The following is a 21,278-nucleotide window of genomic DNA, read 5'->3' on the forward strand; positions in this document are numbered from 1 at the left end:
TGAAACCACATGTAACACTATGAAGGGCCCTGGGGGAGCAGACAGACAGGCCTGAATGACCGTACCCCAGCGCTCTGTGTAGCTGGAGCACACAGCTCTGAAGGAGGGACACAGGTGGGTAGGAGGGGGTGTGACTGGACAGAGTCCTGCAGCTGTCCTATCCTGCAGCCTTTGGGTTAGAGTTAGGGTAACACTTCAGATCCAGGTGCTTGTAATAAGTGTCAGTTCAAATGTAAGAAGGCCCTTATCTGATACTTTTTAACATGAATATGTCTTAGTAAGACTTACTAACTTACTAAGGCCTTACCTACTGACTGACGTTTATAACCTTAGAATTTGGATCTAAAGTGTTTCCCAGCCTTCCTATCACCATCATCAGTCACCATTAGTGACAGGACTGCCCCTCCCAGACTTGATACGCTAATGTAGCTCCAGCCTGTATCCAGAAAGGGTGGAGGGTCGAGACAGTGGGACAATGGCTCTCCAATTCTGGTCTTTAAAAGTAGTGGGCGGGGCTGGGTTGGGGTGGGGGGTGGATGACAAGGAAGGCCTTGGAGGTCATACATAGTATCTACTCCAGAGACTGGGAGGGTTGAGTGTGTGTGGGCTGTCAACTTTGACAAGGGGCTCACCTAATATGAACCCCTCACCAAAACCTAAACCCTCCCAGACAAAAAGTGCTACAGTACTACAGTAGCCAAAACATCTCCTTATTTGGGGGGGTCAAAGGGCCACTTTCTGCCCCAGATCAGAGAGGAAAGACTCGAACACAGCGTCCCCCAGGAAGCTGTTACATCCTGTCACTTCCTGAGCTGGTTAATCCCTCACTGGGTCTTTCATTCCCACAGCAGGTTCAGAGGGGCACGCTCGCTCAAGGAGGTTTGCTCAATCCTGCTCCGTCATCATCGCCAGGGAAACGCTTGGTGGAGGGCTCCGGCGCTCTTGATCTTTTTCGTTTTTTTGTTTTTTATCCTTACGTTATCCTTATTTATTACGCAGGAGGCTTCAGGTTGTCAACAGTCAGGGAGCGACACCAGGGGTTAAAGGCACATCCCCGTTGAAACTCAGTGGTCTAAATGGCCACTGGCTTCATTCCCTCAACCTGATATGACTCAGTCTGTTGACACATTAGATGGAGGGTGGAAAAGTGTACACACATTCACACACACACACATACACACACACACACACACACACACACACACACACATACACATACACATACACATACACCCAGACAAAAGATTAACTTAGCCAAACACATCTATGAAACTGAACCTTAATGGTACATGAGGCAAACAGGCAGACCCTTGACAGTACAACAGTTCCTGGCTACTGCAGCGATAGCACAGCATTTCATTCAGATTTGACAGATGGCCACAGGCTGCATCAACAATGTCTCATCTATCTGGGGTGTTTCCTGATACGTCCCTCAGCCACACCTGTCTGCTCCATCCATTTCATACTTCACTGGATATCCCTTCCTGGTGGCGTCTGTGTAAACCAGACTAAACTTGTCACTGTGGGCCTACATGACAAGAAAGGGAGTCAAATAGTTGTGAAACAATATGATGTCATATTGTGTGTTTTTTTTCTGATATCTATCAAAGTCATTTTTGCAGACTATTGAATACTTAACACCTGCTGCAGTGATGTCGTTTTTACTTCTAGATGTGTCACGTTATTGAAGGAGAGGAGATGTATTGCATGTGGTCTGCAGTCTCATATTGAGTGTATGGTTATGTTCTGACTATAGAACAACTCCATACTGGTAGATAAATATGAGAGTCTCAATAAAAGCACGAGCTAAGCTGTCGGAAGTTGGGCAACAACACGGACAATGTTTTTATTTGAGAAATTCAAATCAGACTTGAGAAGAAGGGGGGGATAAGGACTTACCAAATACTTGATACGATTGAAAGCTTAGTGCTTGTGTGGAACTTTTTACGTAAATTTGGTCTAAGAAACTTGGACCAAATTGGTTTGAGGATCACTGAATATTCACATTATTGAAATAATCTCTCTTTCCGTCTCACATTCTGAGACTGACCGGTTGTCCTAAGCAGAGACACACCAGCATCCATCTAACAGGGCCACATATACCTTACATACGTTTTCATACAAATGCTTTATTCATGACCCCAAAAAGGAACACATACTTTGCATGTGTCATATCAATATTGAAAGTTGTTTCCCCTTCAGGTTGTGTTTCAAAGATTTCAATCATGATTAACTTTTGTTTGATCAACATGGTGCATTGGAATCTCAAATTGTGAGTTCCACCAGGTTGGCGTTCATTCAGAAGGTTACATAGATGGATCTTATAAAAATTATGAATGCAGAATTTAACTAAATTTAAACAGCTCTGACCTGTAGATCGAGGGTGGCTGGTACAGACTGGCAGAAAGGGCAGAGATATACAAAAAACAACACAAACCAAAGTGAAACTGGCAGAACGTTCCGGCTCATTCCACTGGGTGTCAGAGAAATAAAGGAGGTTTCTTATTCCCAAATCTGTTAATGAGCTTTTGTCAGATTACCACATTGTTTTCTTGCCTACTCCCAGACCCCTGTAAGACCTACTGTTGTCTGAACTTTCTGGAGGGAAGTCAAAACGCAGATGAACAGAACAGACAGATTGTTCTCAAACTAGACTGTTGCATCCAACTGCTGTATACTCAAGGAGTATATCATTCACATATATCTTTCACTCTGTTCTACTAAATCTATTACCATTTAGCATCAAATGTGAATATTCTTCCACAACTCAAAGAAGGTCTGTACCATATCAAGTCTTTTTTCATACCAACATGAACCTAGTTTCTAATGTAATCACTGGGCAGGTGACAATAATCAGTACTCTAAACTGCCCTGATTCTCCCCCGTCATGATACAACAGTGACCTATAAAGTTTGTCAACTATTAATACCCTGCAATTCCTTCTCTCTTTAGTATGAACCCACTCGCTGTGAGAGAGAGAGGGCTCTGTCTGGAGGTGACGGTAATGACACTTCAGTTCATTTCTCGACTTAGTGCCTCAATCTTCTCTCCCTCCGCCAGTGGAGTGAGATACGACACCGAGAGACGCGGCCTACGTTCACGCATCGTCTGAGTATACTCATGATCTTTGACATTTTACAGTGGAGGAAGAAAGAAATAGAGCAAGCAAGCAAGCATTCGACAGCGCAAACGAATACGAAAACAACATTGTAACTCTTCAAGGCCTGTAAATGTTTCACATCAGGCAAACAACAACATAATCAGTATCATGACATCCAGCAGTATGCCAGAGCCTGTCAGTGCACAGCTAATCTCAGTCCATCTCTCCTGTGCCGTCCTCATTATTGATCTACTGGCTCATTAGAGAGCATAAATCCACTGCGGAAACACTGAGCCAACCTTGCGGCTAGTCCCCGTGCTAACTCAAGCTGGCCGGAGATTTTGTTTTCACACGTTATGCACACACACACACCCTCACACACACGCATGACTGACACATATAAAATGAGGCTCGGATTGCTGTTGCTGCGTGAGGCAGATGTTGGCAGCTCTGCATTTGAGTTTGACCTGGTAGGTACCTGTAACATTGGTGCTTGTGGGAGGAAAAGTGGGTTTCTGGGTTACAGAGCCCTTATCATACGATAGCGGCACAATAATTGGGCCATTGGCTTCCTTGCTTCGGAGACCATTCAGATGTGAAAGATTGTGCTTTGTGAAATGAAGGTTAGGGAAGCCTAGGAGCCTGGGGTAGCAAATGTGTTTCTACAGTGGGTCTTAATATATCAATAATATCACAGAACTCAGCATGCACTTAGTCACACTCTTCTTCAATACTCTTTCTATTCTGTCCACTTCCCAAGGCAGGCAGACATGAAAGTTAGTCTCTTACAATCATTAACTAAGAGCAACATATTTTGATTTGCTTCAAGACTCGTGCAGGGTCAGTGTCTTCTCATCATGTTATGGTCTATAAGGCACCGCACACACACACGTACCCTGTAGCATACACACCCCATTGACTATGGATAGTGCTGAGACAGGCAGAAAGAGATCGCTTGCATGTCAAATGGCCATTCATTTACAGTACCTTAAACATCAAATCCCTGCCTCGACTTATTTATGACAATAAGGGGTATCATTAATTTAATCTTTGTTCATCTACATAAATAAACCACTTCTACACGGTACAGTACATGTGTATAGGTTTCAGAACCCGTCTGAACACAGTTGGTCTTCACGTAACGTGTCCACAAGCAAAGCACCAATCCCTTAATCATAGCCTGTGGGTCTGAAGGCAGGAGGCGGGGGGAAGACAGGTTCTGTTTTGCTCTGTCATTGTGAGATCTACTGTACCAGTATAGGCTAGATGCTGACGAGGAGCCACTGTTATGAATAAGGTGAAATATCCAAACATGGGCCTCAGAGAGTACATGGCCACTCTTACGCTGACATTGATACAAATAGCAAACATACAGACTGGACTTCCCCATCGTAAGTCATATCATACAGTACCATTACTGGAACTCACTTGTATTGTGATACCTCCGACGTGCCACAGCAAGCCTGACGATTCCCTGCTAAAGTCTCTAAAATACCCATTTAGTGTACGGTGCTTCAACCATATGCGTTACAGCAACATAAAAACACAACTGCCACCCAAGAGCAAAATTCTTTATCCCATAGCTGATTAACGACTTAAATCTTAGTCTAGAACATAGGTTCATGTGTCTACGAAAGTAATTCTGTAAAGTAATTCCATCTTTTTATCAATTTTTAAGGATAGTTGAATAAAAACAACAGGGATTCTATTGAGAGGACAGAGTGTATGCCCCACAGCGAAACATGGTGAACTGAAGCAAGCATCAAAACAAAGGTTTGAATCTGTCTCCTTTGTTCTGTTGCAAACAGGTGGTGAGTGTCTGGGCTGAAGCTGAACTAACGCTCAGCTCTTCACTCTAACTGCTGTTATCTTTATAATTGAACCCAGCAGACTAGCCTGGTCCCTAGTTTCTGTCACTATTATGGTCAGACATACTGGTCAAACATCACATGCTTAGTACAATTGCTTAAGCTTGGAAAGAAACACTTAAATTACTAAGGTTAAATGATGTAAACTCCAAACAGGTGTTTGTTGACAACACTAGTACGATGAGGAGAGAGAAGGAGAGGTTGTTGGGGTTACCATATAGATAACCGGTGGAAAGATGGGAGGGGCTTGAAAACACCTGATGTTTACTTGGTGGTGTGTGTGTGTGTGTGTGTGTGTGTGTGTGTGTGTGTGTGTGTGTGTGTGGAGGGGGGGGGGGGGGGGGGTACCTGAGGCATAGGCTCACTCAAAGCAAGACTAATGAGAAAAGAAGTCATAAGGCCAAACAAGGAGTAACTCACACTGCTTGAATTACCTTAGTGCCCAGAAGGACACTCCCATATAACCGGACAGGAAACCCCTGGAAGCAATCTTAATTCGAGCAAAACCCCCAAAGCCAACATGCTACCTATAATTTACCTGTATTCATGTATTACATGTATACATTTCAAGCCTTTCAAATTCATGTATGGATGAAATATGTTTGAAATAAGTCTATATTTGAGCCCTTACATTCTGCTTGAGTGAAACCAATCATACAGTATTCGGAACAGGTTTACCTTTCCACCACAAATTCTAATTTGTCTTCCAGTCTGTCAATGCAGACGGAAGACTTGACATTTTCTGCTCTGTACCAACACCATGCAGTTTACAACTCTGACCTTTTCCACTGCCAGGGCATAGCAGTCCAACAGCAGTTTACATTCGCTTTTCAACATGTAACATCAGTGAGACTAGTACACTGTTACTGGAATAACTTTCAATTCACCCAGTGTTTAGGTTACATCTCTATCACAAGCTACAGTATTTAAAATACCAAAACACAGATTTGACTATTTTTAACACTATAGTCTTCAACTAAAAACACATTTCACATTCCATCCCAGTATAACCATATGAATTCAGTTCTCAAAAACTGTTCCCCCTTACTATGTCTCCACAAAATTGAGTTTCACCCCTTAGTCTCAATCTCCTGGGTAACAGGGGTGAAACCATCCTCCCCCTTGACCTGTCCCTGTGAGCTTCTTTTCCCTTCTCTGGAACATTGTTCCTAACACTTGAATGGATCGCTCCCTAATTCATCCCAGCATGAGAAATATAATACAAAGACCAAAGAAGTCAGGATCTGGGGACTTGTCTACACAGACATATTTACAAAGACTTACATAAAGACAGACAGATTAAGGGGTCACAAAAAAACTGGTTGATTCAAGAACATGCACAATAAAGCTAGAATTGTTAGAACAGTTATCAACTTGTTTCCAATTGTGCAGAAGAGTTAGATGCTTCAGGCAAAAGCAATTAAATAATTATGAGAAATTGTCTGACACACAAAGCCTACAATTTTCTATAACAAATATTATGAGTCCCCTATTGATTCATGCAATTTACAGTAGCCTACTAATGAAATGAATATCGACATTTAATGTTTAAAAAAGAGGCAAACATCTGTTTACAATCTGCTGGAGTCAGAGATGTCACCCAGTGTAATTTGTATAAAAGACTGACTACTACCCATGTGTAAGAGGATTCAATTAGTAAATTTGACCTCGAGGAATTAGTTTATCTGCATTTTAAGCAGTAGCCTACTGTAGTATAATGAAGGCAATGGTTTCGTAACCACGCTTTATTCTCTCTAGTCCACATTTTGAATACTATAAACTGTGACAAGATAAGACAAATTAAGGTTAGGTGAAATCCATATATTTTTTAAAGATTCCCGGAACTTTACGTGAAAACATTTAACAGCCACCTAATTTCTTAATCACATAGGTTAGGCTTCATCACAAACACAGCTGCACTGAGTAAACCTCCTTGATTGCAGACCCTTAAATTCAAAGTCATAACAAATATCAATGCATGACTCACCGTTTCTTACAGACAGAATGGTAGGACACATATTAAATAATCCGCAAGGATAACGTAGTGGTTAGTAAGAGCGCTTTCCAGAGACTGAAAAGGTGTTGCGTTGTAATTTGTTCGTTGGTGCAGCATCGGTGTCCTCTGTAGCTGCTGCTCAGGAGGAGACCAGCAGGAATTAGTAAAGGGCAGCACAGGCGGCAGTAGCATCAGCCGCGACCAAGGCGGTCGCGTGCATTCTCTCAAACGTGATTGGTCCAGGTGAACGCGATGCGACCACCCCTTGCTTGCGGCCCAGCGCGCGACACTATAGGAGGCTGCGACAAGTGGTGCACTTCTCTCTCTTCCAGTCTATTGTTTTGTTATTACAAGGTGATACATTGTTATGTGTGACCGGTTAATGCACCAGTCTAGGAAATAATGTTTCTTGTATAATTTAAATTACAAATAAAAAGTTGAGGCGCAGAAGTTTTAACTACTGTGCCTTAGTTAGTTGATGTCTAATCACTTGATAAACTCTTAATGGAACTGATAGTTTGACTCTATTAGTTAGTCATTGCCCAGACAGAAATAGATAAATTAATCATTGAATGAAACACCTGCAGGGTATTCATTAAAAAAAGGCATGAATGAATTAGTTCTTAGTGCATTTGAAACCTTATTTCTAACCACACCCTTTCCTTCTCACTTACCCTGCAGCTATCTGTCTCTTGCTGAGGTGTATAATAAAAGTTTTACTCAACTGGAGATTTGGAGCAATTAGGAAAAACAAGGAAAGCAAATTATTTTGTTTTAATTATCTTGAGAAGAAATTTGAGTACATTGCAGTTGACATTGGTTGTTGATGCAAACCTAATTTGGGATCTATATTAAAATGATTCCAAAATATATAGCAAAAATCACAAGCACATTTCATTCCATGACTGTCAATTTTTGTGTTCCATCCGAAGGATAAAACATGTTTTCCGTAAGTACAAAACACACAATAACATCATGCTGATGTTAGTCAAAACCATTGCCTTGTTTTGATGTCCTTGGGGAGGTGAATGGCTTGCATGTGTGCTGTATAGATGCTTGATGAGCACTTAAGCAAATGGGCCTCTAACCCTTGTGTAATAGTGTAGATTGGCTGTCACTTTGTATGCTAGATCAGCGGATCTGTGGACAAACATGCATATAGTGATCAGATTTAGAACACACACCCACACACTTGTGTGTGATTGTTTGTGGGGGGTTGGTACTGTCACCATGGTGCCATATAAATGCTGACAGTTGTTGCAGTCGAGTGACACTGGAAATGCCAAAGTGAATTCATAGCTTTTGTTGCCATTACCTGTTGGCTATCAAAATAACGTTATTAAGAACTGTATTTCACATGTCCTAACCATACTTTTTGACAGTTCTTGATCCCCCAGACACAGAATAATACATAGGGAGAAAGATGGGCAAGATGTGTATTCATTATTGACACCATGCGCCCTGGGCCTGTCACATGCATTTTTAATACAGATGGGGAAGATTTAACTTTTGAATTGGCCGTGAAGTCAGTGAAACCAAAAATGACTGCGTTCGATGTATTCCCAAGCTCTGTAGCCTGGTTGATAAATGGCAGAGCCTGGGGCCATGCTTTTTGTAGAACATCTCTGGCTCCTGAAGAGTCTGTAAGCTTCCAGCCTTACATTATAATGTTGGTTTACATTACATTTAACACAGAGGTTCCACCCCACTTCCTCTCTATGTTTAAGAGGATAATCAAGTTCCTGTGAAGTTTATAAAAGAAGCTGGGTGTGGCATTGATGAAAAGAAAAAGTTGCCCACCTGTAGAAGCCTCAACTCAAAGGAAATGGACCTGGAGGGAGTCCAAGCTGCAACATGACCCACCTACCACCCCAAGATCCCTACACTGAAGCACTTTTAAGTCAATAGAGGTGCACCCATTCTCAATAGTGAAGGACCATAATAACAAATCTAAAGCATTGGTCTAAAGACAGTACCTCTGCACACTAGGCTTTGGTGTTAACATGAACAAATGCATCATAAAAAAACATGAAATGTACTGGAAACAAATTGAGTCGTTCTTTTCTCAAGACATTTTTATTTAATTTTTCCCAAAAGATGTTACACAACATTCAGAAACCAGTTTTTTAACATTTGTTAATAAACATGTCATTTTTACAAGATATAACTCCACAAGTCTTCAGAAAAAGAGTGCCCTGCGGCTGCATCAATACACTTTTTATCCCAGGTAAAGAGGAAATTACAAATATATATGTTCATCTATGTTTACATCAGAAAGTTTGTGAACATCAGATTGTTGTACAATTTACACGCACACACACTCGCTATACGAAGGAAAGACAAAGCGTCAAAGGAAAGTCAAGGTTGGTTTAGAATACCAGTCTTCTTAAAAAAAAAGATTCAACCCACATAAATGAGGTTAGCAGCTCAGACAGATAATGCTGGTCTTTCCTATGTACAGTTTCATTCCGTTTTGGTTTACATATCATTCAGTTCTTAAAATGTGTTGTCATTAGTTGCAAAAATACATAAATGTGTGGTATAATATCCTAAAAAGCAGAAAGATACATGGAGTAACATTTCAAAAAGTCTGAATGTCATTAGTGTCTGTGTGATTGCTGTCTAACGCTGGGATGTTGCTAACGATCCCACTAGGAAACGTGTTCCGTTCGTGTGCATGTGTTTGATTGGTCCATTATCCACATCTGACCAGTTTGGGACTGAAACTGGCTGAGTGTTGGTATTTTGGAAAATTACTTATTAAATGATTCTTCATTGAGGCATATGTGCAATGTGATAGTACTGGAGTGCAACATCAAACAACAGGGCAGGTAAACAGACATAGATACAAGGCACATCAAGTTGCAAGGTAAGGTTGGACCTTTAACTTATCTGGAATTACTCAAATGTAAAATTCAAGCCATTTCATGATTTTAGTCCTCCAGACAGAGGGTGAATGGGGAAGTATTTCTTAAAACTGGACATCATTAGGTTCTACAAACTGCATGACAATCCTGTCACTGACTTGGGAAAATTAACCAATGAAAGACAGGTATACAGGTTTAGCTCACACTGTATACACAGTGATTTCCTGACAACCTGAACACATTCCTATTGTCATACATATGTTAAAACCTATGTCATATCATGGTTGTGGTGCGTCATTTAATCCTAATGATTACTTCCCCAAGAACCACTCACATATGGGTGACCAGATATTTATTGATTTTTACAAACCCCTTTCTCCGAAAGCGGAGATGTCAAAATGTTAGAAGTACTGTCCTACTGAAGCACTAATGTAGCACCACCTCTTCTGCTTCGCTGATATCCATCATTCATATGTTGGAATAAAATAGGCCTTTACACGTTCCTAACGTATTTAGAGTCTTCAACTGCTTCTAACTTGATCGTCAGAACATACAAAAGTGCTTTCCCCATGATTTCCGAAAGTTCTGCCACAGTTCAAGTAAAAAAGAGGAAGAAAAGAGAGACTAACTTCACTACACAATATGTCAAAGAATCCCATCAGTAGCAGAACATAGGAGCATAACTTTTATTTTTTTCTTTGAGTTTGATATATAGTTTTATTGTTTCCTTTCTTAGTTTGATTTCCTAATTTCTTTGTTTTTTTTTGCTTTGCCTAAGAGGTACACAATTCTGAAATAAAAAGAGGAAAAATAAGAAGCTTGGAGAGGCTTTTGAATGGCTTCTCTGGAATTCTGGAATCTTCCCTTCCCGCCAAAACTCTCAATTGAACCCGAGTGAGGTTTCTAAAGAGAGGGTGAGGGTGTTTAGTGCTGCTCCAGCCAAGATGGAGTGTCCCCACCGGGCATTTTCAATTTGATATGGAACTGCTTGAGCGTCTGTTCCAGCTGCTGCTGGTTCCCTGCATAGTATGCTGCTATGGCATTGTGGAAGAGGGTTAGCTGGTTGTGCAAAACCTTCACCTTGAGGAGGAAAAAAAAAACACATACAGCAGGGTAAGTCACTCCGGATTGTAAATACTCTAAACCATTAGGGGATTTCTCTCGACAGAAAACTGTGATTGATTGATACAAAGCTCTCCCAGTGTAATGTACAGTTGTATTAAGTACACACTTTAGACAGGCCAAATGGAAGGTTTGTTGAAGAACTTCTGCTAATGTGCAGACTGTAAAACCTTGCTTTCAAAGATCAGCTAAGGTCAGCGATGTTAGTTAAGTAAAACCGAATTAATTCTAACAATCACTCTGTTTACCGACACTCAGGGCCGGCCCAAGCCTTTATGGGGCCTTAAGCAGAATTTATTTGGGGGCCCCTCCGAATTTGTATAATTACCATTAAAATAATATATATACGTTTTGAATTAAGCTGTAATTTCATGTGCTCTTGGGGGCCCTCTGGTGGCCACGGGGGCCCTAAGCAGCCGCTTAGTTTGCTTATGCCTTGGGCCGGCTCTGCCAACACTGTACATATTTAGGCACACATATCAGTTTCTGAAAGAAGCCCATCTTCAATCCCACCTTATTTTCCTCCAGGAACTTTAGCTTTACGGACACATCATTGCGCATCTTCTCATACTTGTCGCGATGGATCTGGAACTGCAGCTGGGACTGCTCTATCTTGGGCAGGGTGGTGGCGTCGCGGGGGCCCAGGTTCAGCTCCTCCAGGTCCGTACGGTACGCATCATACTCAACCCTGGAGAAGAGGGCAAGGGTCAACCACTGACTTTATTTGAAGTGTATTCTATTTTAAGGATACTCCAGTAGTACATCAAACTAAAATGTGATTAAACTGAAAAAAAAAAGCTGAAAATTACAAAATATGTTGAATATTTATAATACGTAATTCTACGTGTAAATACTATGTAGATACAAAAAAAAGCTGTGCCACATTCTGTGTCTGTGCAGCAGACAACACAAGACGGTGAAGGGGGACATCACTGCTATTACCTGGCTGTTTCATACTGTTTGATGTTGATGATGGTGTCCTCAATTGTTTTGTCCACAAGGGTGTTGACACTGCTGATGAAGAAGGTAATGGCTCCTAGAAGGGTTTCTCCATTTTTGGACAAGAGCTTTTGGGTATCAGCGTTGTAGCCAAACTCCTCCTGAAAGAGGAAACATTCACACAATACAGTTATTCAGTTTTTAAGACTTGTAAGTCTCACACACAAACACTATAATTTAGAAACAGGTGTGTGTGTGTGTGTGTGTGTGTGGGTAGACATCCGATAACACAGAAGTAACATGGAATACCCAGTTTACGGCCCCAAATTGTCTTTACAACTGACGTTTACACAGCAACCATAAACAAAACAGATTGTTAATGCTCAACCAGATATCAAAATAAAAAAATGTAGTTGCTGCATGCATCAATAATGCACCACCAGTATAACTTTTATTTTCATGTGTTTTGATTCATTCACATGAAATGGATGCAGCTTTATCACTTTTTTTATTACAGGTTGCCTTACCAAACCTGCATAATAATATAAACAGGACCATACTGAACATGAATCAAGGCAGACTGATGTATGACATCAATAATGTACTATCGCTGAGGTTTCTGAAGAACACATAGGCTGTTCAGAACGACATATACAAAGACCGTATGAATGTATGAATACATATAAAATAAGAATACTCCATAAGGTGTTTGAGAAGCTAGACCAGCAGTCTAGAACCAGAGCTTCCATGGTAACGGTGATGCTTTTTGGGCAAAGTGACCGGACATCTACGGCTTACGTGGAGTTCAGGTGACTTGAGGCTGAGGTCGGCGAAGGCGTCTCCCAGCTGCCTCTGTGTCTGCATCATCTGGGACAGCTGATTGGCCAGAGTCTGGGCCAGCTTCACCACGTTCTCGTACTTCCTCTTGTTGTCTCTCAGCACCTCGATCTGGGCCTCCAGCTCCAAGTCCACGGTCCGAGAGCCGCGGCCCAACTTCTCCGACAGAATCTGTCTGGTGCACTGGTGCAAGGAGGGGGGGGGGGGGGCACATAGGTACAGCTAGGGTTAGTGTCAGGCTACTGGTATTTGGCATCCATTGTTGAGTGCTACTCACAGTTTATATCAACCTAAACAATAATGATAAGTATTTAAAACCTAGTTCTGGATAAGTCCAAGTACTCTGTGTTGATTAGGTAAAGAGAAGAAATAACTCATCAACTAGATTAGAAATGCCAATAATCATTCTCTCTGGGGCTCAGTCACTTCAATGATGTTGAATATGAAGTCAAACAGTAGTTAAACATGAACATGATCAGATAAAACGGACTAGAGATCCCTTCACCTATTGGTGAGCATGTGTGTGCGTGTGTGTGTGAGATTGAGACTGTGATTGTGTGTGAGGGACTGTAAGAATGTGAGTATGTGTGTGTGAGAGCTGCCAGAAGCAGATGCCAGTCACTGATGAATAATTCAGATCTGCAGAGGAAAGTGCACGTCCCCCTGCTGAGATCCCAACAGACTGGGAGAAAACTGAATGAGGAAGAGAAGAGGTACGGAGAAATCAAAAAAGGAAAAGGAGAAAATGTATATATACTATATATATATATATTTTTTTTTTTACTTTGTAGGTGTTGACACTCCACTTCCTCACTAGGTCCAGCTTCTCCATGGCCGGGTTCTTCAGGTCATCTGCCAGAACCACCGCTCCGCTCTGGGAAGGCCCTCTCATAGTGCCTGTACAGAACGACCATGTGTTTGTTATGGGAGTCACCGCACACAACATTAACCAGCCATGACGCAGTGGTGGAGACTAGAGTCCGGCTGGAACAATGTACAGTTAAGAGTACCATTACAGAAGGGTATTTATGTGTTGTTGTTTCTTTCAACAACAACAATTATTTCTTTTGTGAATGGAAAACAACTAAATTGGGATTGTTTTTAGTTGAGCAAGGAAGAATAAATCAGCAAGGAGCGACATCAGCCAGGCTGTGCAGTACAAGAGGGGAACAGGCTGCAGGCAGAAATGCTCATTGAAAGTCCTGTAAAGACGCAAGCTTGGCAGACCCAGCAGTGTTAGAGCATGAGGAAGACCGTCCGTGCTAGCAATACTTCCCCCACAGTGTTAGGGGTCACCAGGGGTCACAAAGAAGGTACGAACCGAAAGTGAGAGGGCATCCGGCACAGCACGGACAAGCAGATGAGGAGGGAGCCAGGAAACTGCCATTACGTCAGGTGATGAACAGGAAGAAGAGGAAGAGGAGGGGGGGGAGGGGCAGGTTTGCGTCTGAAACTAACCCGTCTGCTAACCCGGACCAAAGAAGAGGGAGAGAGATGAGCCTAATCAGAAGTAGCAATACAGTATAGCTGCTGTTAGTGCTGGGTGTAGCTAGCGACAGGTCCACAACATCTCCTCTCTCTCTCTCGGTACCTGTCTCAGCCTGACTATCGCTGGCAGAGCGCGCCAGGCGGCTAGCCACGGCCGAGCTGGGAGCCACAGATGCCACAGGAGACGTGGGCTGGCTCGCTGACCCTGGGAACAGTCAGAGTAGCCATTAGAGAGTTTCATTCCAAACCACACCCTTTAACGCTAGGGCTGAAACCTGGAGTTGACGGTGTGCGTTTTGTTTGCAAGATGGACTAATGGAGCTGCATTATGATAATAGCCTAAACCACCTCGATGAAATCTCATTTAAAAGGGTGGTGCTAATGCAATTCAACTCCAACTTCTTCTTTATTCATTGCCAGGTGTGAGCAAATATCAACATGACCTGGGGCAGGGACAGCCCCAACTTGACACGGAAACAACAGACTCTGTTGCCAAGGGGGAAGAAGGGGGATTTATTTACATCTGTAATCGAGGAAGTTGTAATGACATGGAAATGCGGGGGCCACAAAATGGAGATCAGAGGCAATTCATTAAAACTCAATTGGAAGGCCTCCTTTATAAATTCAAATGTCTCTCCTCTCTGCCGCCAGGCAGAGTAGGGCAGTTTGTCAGGGGACACACACTAAGGTTCTCACGTTTCTCTGTTGAATGTGGCACAACGCAATGCAGGCAAAAATACCACAATACACTGAGGAAGAGTCTAATTCATTACTATCTGGCTCTCTGTTTGAGCACACAGCTGCCTTTGACAAAAAAAAGAGTCTTCAGCGGCATAAAAGAAAAAAAACAATGAAATTCAGTAAACCGGACGTTACGAAAATGAAGAGGAAACACAGCACGTTAAAAGGGAAATGTTGAGAAGCAATAGATGCTTTAAACCAGGGGTGTTCAAGTCCGGGTCCTCGGGGTCCGCTGTCCTGTATGTTAGTGTGACAGGATAGTGGACCCTGAGGACCAGGAATGAACACCCCTGCTTTAAACAAATGACCCAACATGCGTTTAGGGCTACAGTTCAGTTGAGTTGACTGGATATTGCTGCTACCTCTGTATGGTCCTGATTCGATGATGCCTTCTGCTGAGGCGAAGCTGCTGTGGCTGACGTGCGCCTCTGTGGCGCTCAGGGCTCTGGGGGGGCCTCGGGAGGAGTCCTGGGGGGGGGACGACAAGTGACACACCAGGACGTGTGAGTGTGTGACGAGCGTACGTGTGTGTGGGGTGAGGGGGCATAGACTGTCTTTCAAACTTCTATACAAAGTCACTTCACACACCGGCATGTAGCAAGACAAATGTTATTGACAGGCTGGGTTCATGTCGAGAAACCAAAGCTTCCAACTCTGTCCATGACTTCAGACAGTCTAACCAATCAGTTCATTATAAGGTGGAGGACAGAGGCTCGGTCTTGTTGGGCAAACTGCTGATTTTGACATGTTCCAAGTAACAAAAGCAACTGTCTTTGGCCTGCTCTGCTGTAAGCTTCAATCTACTTGTATACCACGAGGCTGTGGTTACCAAGTTTGTTTAAGCTTCATTTAAACTGCTCTCAGCTTTGACAATGTCCATGTATGACTTGTAATGACTGGATGTGACTGTGGACTGGACTCCATTGTATTCTAGTGTACCTCATACACCTAGGTGTCCTTCCTGTTCTTGAATTCTGCAAATAACAGTTCGCACAGTGGGACAGAATGTACTGTTTGTGTGAATGGTATCCATGTTTACAATGTGTTTGGAGTGTGTGTATTAAGCCGGTTGTGTGCAGCATGCAGGATATCTGTGTGTGGTTGTGTGTGTGTGTGATTGTGAGCATGCGTGAAGGGGTGTCCTCACCCTTGTGAACACATCTTCGCGGCCGTCGTCCAGGCCTCCATTGCTGGTGACGGAGATCTCAGCTGCAGGACTTCTAAGGGCCTCCTCTGTCATGGTGCTTTCCTGCGCGGAGAGCAGAAGAACTCCATGTAAAACCCTGTAGCGGACAAAGCTTTAGAAAGGGGAGTCCTGTAGAGTTATCCGTCAAATGTTTGGATATGAACCAAGAGAGAGAGAAGGCGGAGGCTCCATGCAGAAGTTTGGCGGGTGTGGGCTGCCATCTTGTGGGCGAGATGGTCCAACTTTGATATCAGACCGTAACCGTAACCATAACCATGGCAACGTCATCCCACAAAGCCACACTGAGTCATCTACAGAGCAGGAGTAACATACAGACGAGTGCACGCTTAAGAACCAGGTCTGTTCATTCATCATCCTCCGTGGCTGTGTTACACACTAGGATGGTTTTGCTGTGTCAAGGATTTGTTGAAGATTGGTGACCCAAAATTATTGATTAGCGGTACATACAAATGATACATTACTATCATGTTATGCTTAAGGAAAATTGACTAATTGTCTAGGATTAGGCTTTATCCATGTCTGGGAAACTGGGCCTTTGACATGCTGAACCAGACACACAAAAAATTAAAAGTCTACCTGTTCGACCACCACAACCTATATTTCTACAAGGAAGTTTGGCATAGAATGCCATACCACTCTAAACCAAACAAATACAGGAAAAAGGCATAGACCTACAGTGTCACAATATGTGTGACCCCATGACACTATGGTGAAATATAAATCTATGTTTTCTAAGTATGTTGTCTAAGTACCTTTTCTACAATTGGCATGTCATGAGGTTGAGGCAAGGTTTATTTCTCGCAGGAAACACCATCATCTATTTCTGGACTCTACTTCTCTGTAGCCCTAGACGGCGATCTAAATAATGCAGGTATCCACCAGATACAGCTGGCCTACACAGACTTGTAGTTCAAATGAATCACTTGGACAAAAGAGTTGGGATGCTAAATGTGCCACAGATGAGATCCACCCTACGGACACCCGAACAGGTACGGGAGTTCATGTCAACTCTACGAAGCCTTTAAGAAGATTGTAAAATGTAATCAGAGCCAAAAGCAACCCGTGAGTTTACAAGGTTGCCTGCCCATGAGACTGACTGACAGGATCAAGTTCAGGAATTATCATGCAAGTAGGCCAATTCAATCAGACTGAACCGGATGCTCAATCTCTGAATACAATAATCTCCTGCTTACTATTATATCCCACTGCATAGAAATTGACAAAATATTACAGACAAGGGCCTAAAGTGTACTGCTGTGTGCCATCTGATCATATGCTCGCCTCAGACTACAACAACTCGAAGCTGGTTGTGTTCCAAAGTTTGTCCGTGTCATTTTGTGAGATCATCGGGATTAAAGGAAGGCCTATGGTCCGCGTCCTATGTTCAGTCTACGAACAGCATATAGTACTGTTTTAACGCCCTATCAATTAAACAACTTACTTTTTAGTAAGAGAATATACTAAGCCTTTAAAAGTTCAAACGCTCCAAACAAGCGACATGATCTTGGAGACATGATTGTGATTGCTTTGGCAGCAGAGTTTGCCATCCTGGCACTGCACACAGAACTGCAGGTATCAGATTCCAACACACAACATAAATAGTTAAGAGCCACACGACGCCCACGTACGGTTAGAACACAAAGACAGCAGCATGCAGGCTTGTCTATAGAGAAACAGAACGGAGAGCAGATCATCTGAGATGAGGAGGGAGGTGCGTCTACAGTCTGGGACAGCATGGCCTTCTGCAGGGGTTGGCTTGAAAACAAATACAAAATGGAGCAAACCAAAAAGTCAGTCATTCTCAAATCTGAGTCACAAAGAAAGAAAGAAAAAAGAAAACTGTCATGGAGCCTATCGAACCATTCTCAGTCGATAGCCCTCTATTCAAAACCACGTGTGATGCAACAATGGGAACAAGCCCAGTGATTGAGTGCCGACAGCTTGGAATGGTCAGGCACAGCGACAGCAGATCTGGTGCTGCATGGGAACACTAAGGCAGGGGCCAAATCCCTCTGCCTACAGCCACTGCCCAGCCATGTGACGCTCTGCTGAATACAAGTGCTGTATCCACACACACACAGGAAACACTGGGATGGATTCTTATCATAGCCGGGATCAGTCACATGTACAGGCCTCTGTCAAAGTCAAACCAGTGAAAATGCAGGTTTAGGCTTGAAAGTGGAAATGATTGTCACAGCAGTTGCTCGATGAGCTTCTCGTAGTCAATGGATTGCGAATGTATACATCATTGGCATGAAGAAAGAGCAGCTAGTGGAGTTGCAGCAATCAGCTACAAACTACAACATGTCACAGTACAGCAAACCTTTCAGCAAGAACCCAACCAAGCGAAGACAGAAAAAGCACAGACACACCATACCACCGGCCTGTTTTACAACTTAAAGTTCCACAACAAATTTAAATAATTTTGCAAAGCTACCAACCAAGCAAAAAAGAAAAGATCCCAAACGATACCATTTGCGTGAAAGCATTCATCAAATGTTGATTTGATTTGAGCAAAATGTTGAACTTGAGTGCTGCAGTGAAAAATTTCAAGAGAGTAGCTAGGTTGATTGCCACCGACAAAGATAAGATGTCACCTTTGTGCAAGAGTGAGAATCTTGAACGTTTCCCTTTGGTGTATTCTGGTCTGCTGTCTCAGTTTGGTCATTTTGTGTTTCTGCACCAGCGCTGACAGAGACGGCACTGACAGCAGAGGGTGGAGCAGCAGTCCCGTGATCTGGAGTCTCCACGCCGTCTGGAATCTCACTGCTTATCTGAGCACCACCACCACCGTCGCTGTCGTCATCCTCATCAACAACATCATCATCATCATCGTGTGCCTCGGCCCTCTTTCCTGTGTCATCTTTGTCAACTTGCATATTGTCCTTGACTGAATGAGAAACTGGGTCAGGATGTTCTTCGTAAACTGTTGCATGTTCAGCACCAGGATATCTGTTAGCGTCCTCCTCTCCCTCACTTTGGGATTCCTCAGTGTTCTGAGCTTCGTTCTTTGAATCCATTCGCAAGCCCCCGTCTGAGATTACCCCAGACTCAGCCTCAAGACTAACTTCGGACATGCCTGTAAACAAACACACAGGTGGGCATGAACACATATCCCTGGAAAACCGGTATCCGGGCAGGTTTTGGCACATTCAGAGAAAGGGGTGGTCAACACCTGAGGCAGAGTAGCAGTCATTTCAAGTTATTCAAAAGCAGGTTGATGGCATTCACACAACAGGTTGTTCTGTTCCGCAAAATAGAATCAACCAGTATAAATCAATGGTGGGATGTTTGCAGAACCATCTTAATAAACATACCTTTACAGTGACTGTGCGATTCAACCATTGTTCCACTGAGCGACAATGAACACTGAGGTGGTTCAATGTGCAAATGCTATGTACACCGAGATTTGACAAGATGCAGACGTATTAAATCAAGAAAAAAGTGAAAGTCTATAAAGTTTGGGTTTCAGGACCAGATGATTATCCCATGTCTGATCACACCTGCAGCAGCAACTCATGTTCTCTTAACCCTTGTGTTATCTTCGGGTCATTCTGACCCATCAGTCATTGTGACCCACCGTCGTATTGCGACAGATTTACCGCATACAAAGACAAAGTGAAGCATTTTCTTTTAACCGTTGGGCTGTCTCAGACCCCCCACATTGCAAAGGTTAAAAGAAAATAATTTTAATTTGTTTTTGTATTGGGTAAAATTGGGTAAACACAACGATGGTTCGTTATGAACCTTTGGGTCATGTGACCCGAAGGCAGCACGAGGGTTAATAAAAAGCCAGATTACAAGCCAATACAATGTAAATTGACACGTAAACTGTAGGCTACTGAGTTGATAACCTGACAAATTAACCAACAATACTTCTGCTTATGCAAACTACCAAAAAGCTAGCTACATGCAGTGTACTTAGTACTACAGTACTGTAGTGTTTGACTTATCTAGATTTTACTGGCAAACACCTGTAGCTAGCTAACACATTGTTGCTAGTGGCTAGTCTATACAGTAGCTTATGCAAACTAGGTTAAAACCTGGCGATCAAAACCTCTAATGTTTAGAAAATGCCAAATATTTAGGAAGTTACTGTAGAGCTAGTGTTCTTTGGTTAGCTAGACAGGGTAGCTATCTGTGGCGGGCTTGATGTGTACATCATCAGCTAGTAGTACTAGTTGGTAGAGTTCTGTCTACAGTAGCCACTATTAGCTAATAATGCACTCTAAAATGTAATCCTGTCCATTTGTCGTTTGCGTTAGCAATAGCCAGCAAGCTAACTTTACGAATACAAACTGTGAGCTAGCAAGTGTGTTTTGCTGCTACCAGCCACTTACGTAGCAAAAGTGACACATCATTAGCTAGCCACATACTGCTAGCTAGCTTCTACCAAACAACACACCCTGACTGTGTTGGACTGATGTGTAGCCTATCATTCTTGGCAACTTTACCTTAACACGTAAGTTAGCAAGCAAGATAGAAAGTAATCCAAATCTTCCTTTCTGATACCGAAATGTCCCACTCCTGTCCTCTCGGCAGAAAAACGTAAATTTTCTCAATTGTACTTTTATTCCGCACCCATTGGGTTTACTCGATAAAGTCGTTCAGACCCGGAAAAGTGAGTGTAGTTTTCTTGCTGCACACCAGAGTGCACAGTGGTCACTTAGTAACATTGCAAAAGCTTAGATGAATCTTGTTGTGTACTCTCGAACCATCCCGCGGTGCTTACCATGTTCGGTTTCAAGGCAGTCGACTGAACGCATACAGAGAGTGGGGCACCACTGTGTCTTCTTGTTGGGTTTTAATATTGGTATATTATTTTAATCTTGTAGCAGAAGCAGCATACGTGAATAAAGCGGGGGTGTTCCCATCGCATCCAATTAGTTGGCTTTTGTTTGATTCCAATAAAGGACGGAAACTAGCGTTACTGACAGGTTTTGCCAAATCGAATGGACCTGCAGATTTTGCGCACGACGGAGTCTTTCTCCCCCTGGTGATTGACTGCAGTAGTTTTTAGCGACAGTAAATGAGATTAAGATTTAGAAATGACCAAATACATAGGATGGAATTATTAAACGACTATAGAAACGTTCATGATTTATATTAACTT

The 21,278-nt window shown here is 42.8% G+C and overlaps 1 protein-coding gene across 4 annotated transcripts; it reads right to left on the bottom strand.

The window, feature by feature from the left end:
- Window positions 1-9,021: 9,021 nt before the first annotated feature.
- arfip1 (ADP-ribosylation factor interacting protein 1 (arfaptin 1)) lies at window positions 9,022-20,811 on the bottom strand. 4 transcript variants are annotated; one of them, XM_062477335.1, is made up of 10 exons: window positions 20,620-20,811; window positions 18,763-19,244; window positions 16,106-16,207; window positions 15,321-15,426; window positions 14,321-14,422; window positions 13,514-13,626; window positions 12,691-12,912; window positions 11,896-12,053; window positions 11,467-11,641; window positions 9,022-10,911 (listed from the first exon to the last, which is right to left on the bottom strand). In XM_062477335.1, the coding sequence occupies exons 2-10, from the start codon at window positions 19,240-19,242 to the stop codon at window positions 10,756-10,758; spliced, it is 1,614 nt and encodes a 537-aa protein (XP_062333319.1). In that variant the 5' UTR covers window positions 19,243-19,244; window positions 20,620-20,811; the 3' UTR covers window positions 9,022-10,755. The 4 variants fall into 4 exon arrangements, with proteins under 4 accessions (XP_062333319.1, XP_062333318.1, XP_062333321.1 ...); XM_062477334.1 differs by lacking the exon at window positions 20,620-20,811 and adding an exon at window positions 19,483-19,653; XM_062477337.1 differs by lacking the exon at window positions 18,763-19,244.
- Between the last annotated feature and the right edge of the window lie 467 nt (window positions 20,812-21,278).

This window comes from Osmerus eperlanus, chromosome 14 (assembly GCF_963692335.1).
Source record: "Osmerus eperlanus chromosome 14, fOsmEpe2.1, whole genome shotgun sequence".
Taxonomy (NCBI): domain Eukaryota; kingdom Metazoa; phylum Chordata; class Actinopteri; order Osmeriformes; family Osmeridae; genus Osmerus; species Osmerus eperlanus.

Excerpts from the sequence above, each read along its gene's own strand:
- arfip1 (XM_062477334.1), bottom strand. The coding sequence starts at position 19,510 with ATGGTTGAATCGCACAGTCACTGTAAAG. Across the intron at positions 11,642-11,895 it reads AAACAGTATGAAACAGCCAG|GGTTGAGTATGATGCGTACC; the intron begins GTAATAGCAGTG and ends CCTCTTCTCCAG. Across the intron at positions 10,912-11,466 it reads AGTTCCTGGAGGAAAATAAG|GTGAAGGTTTTGCACAACCA; the intron begins GTGGGATTGAAG and ends TTCCTCCTCAAG.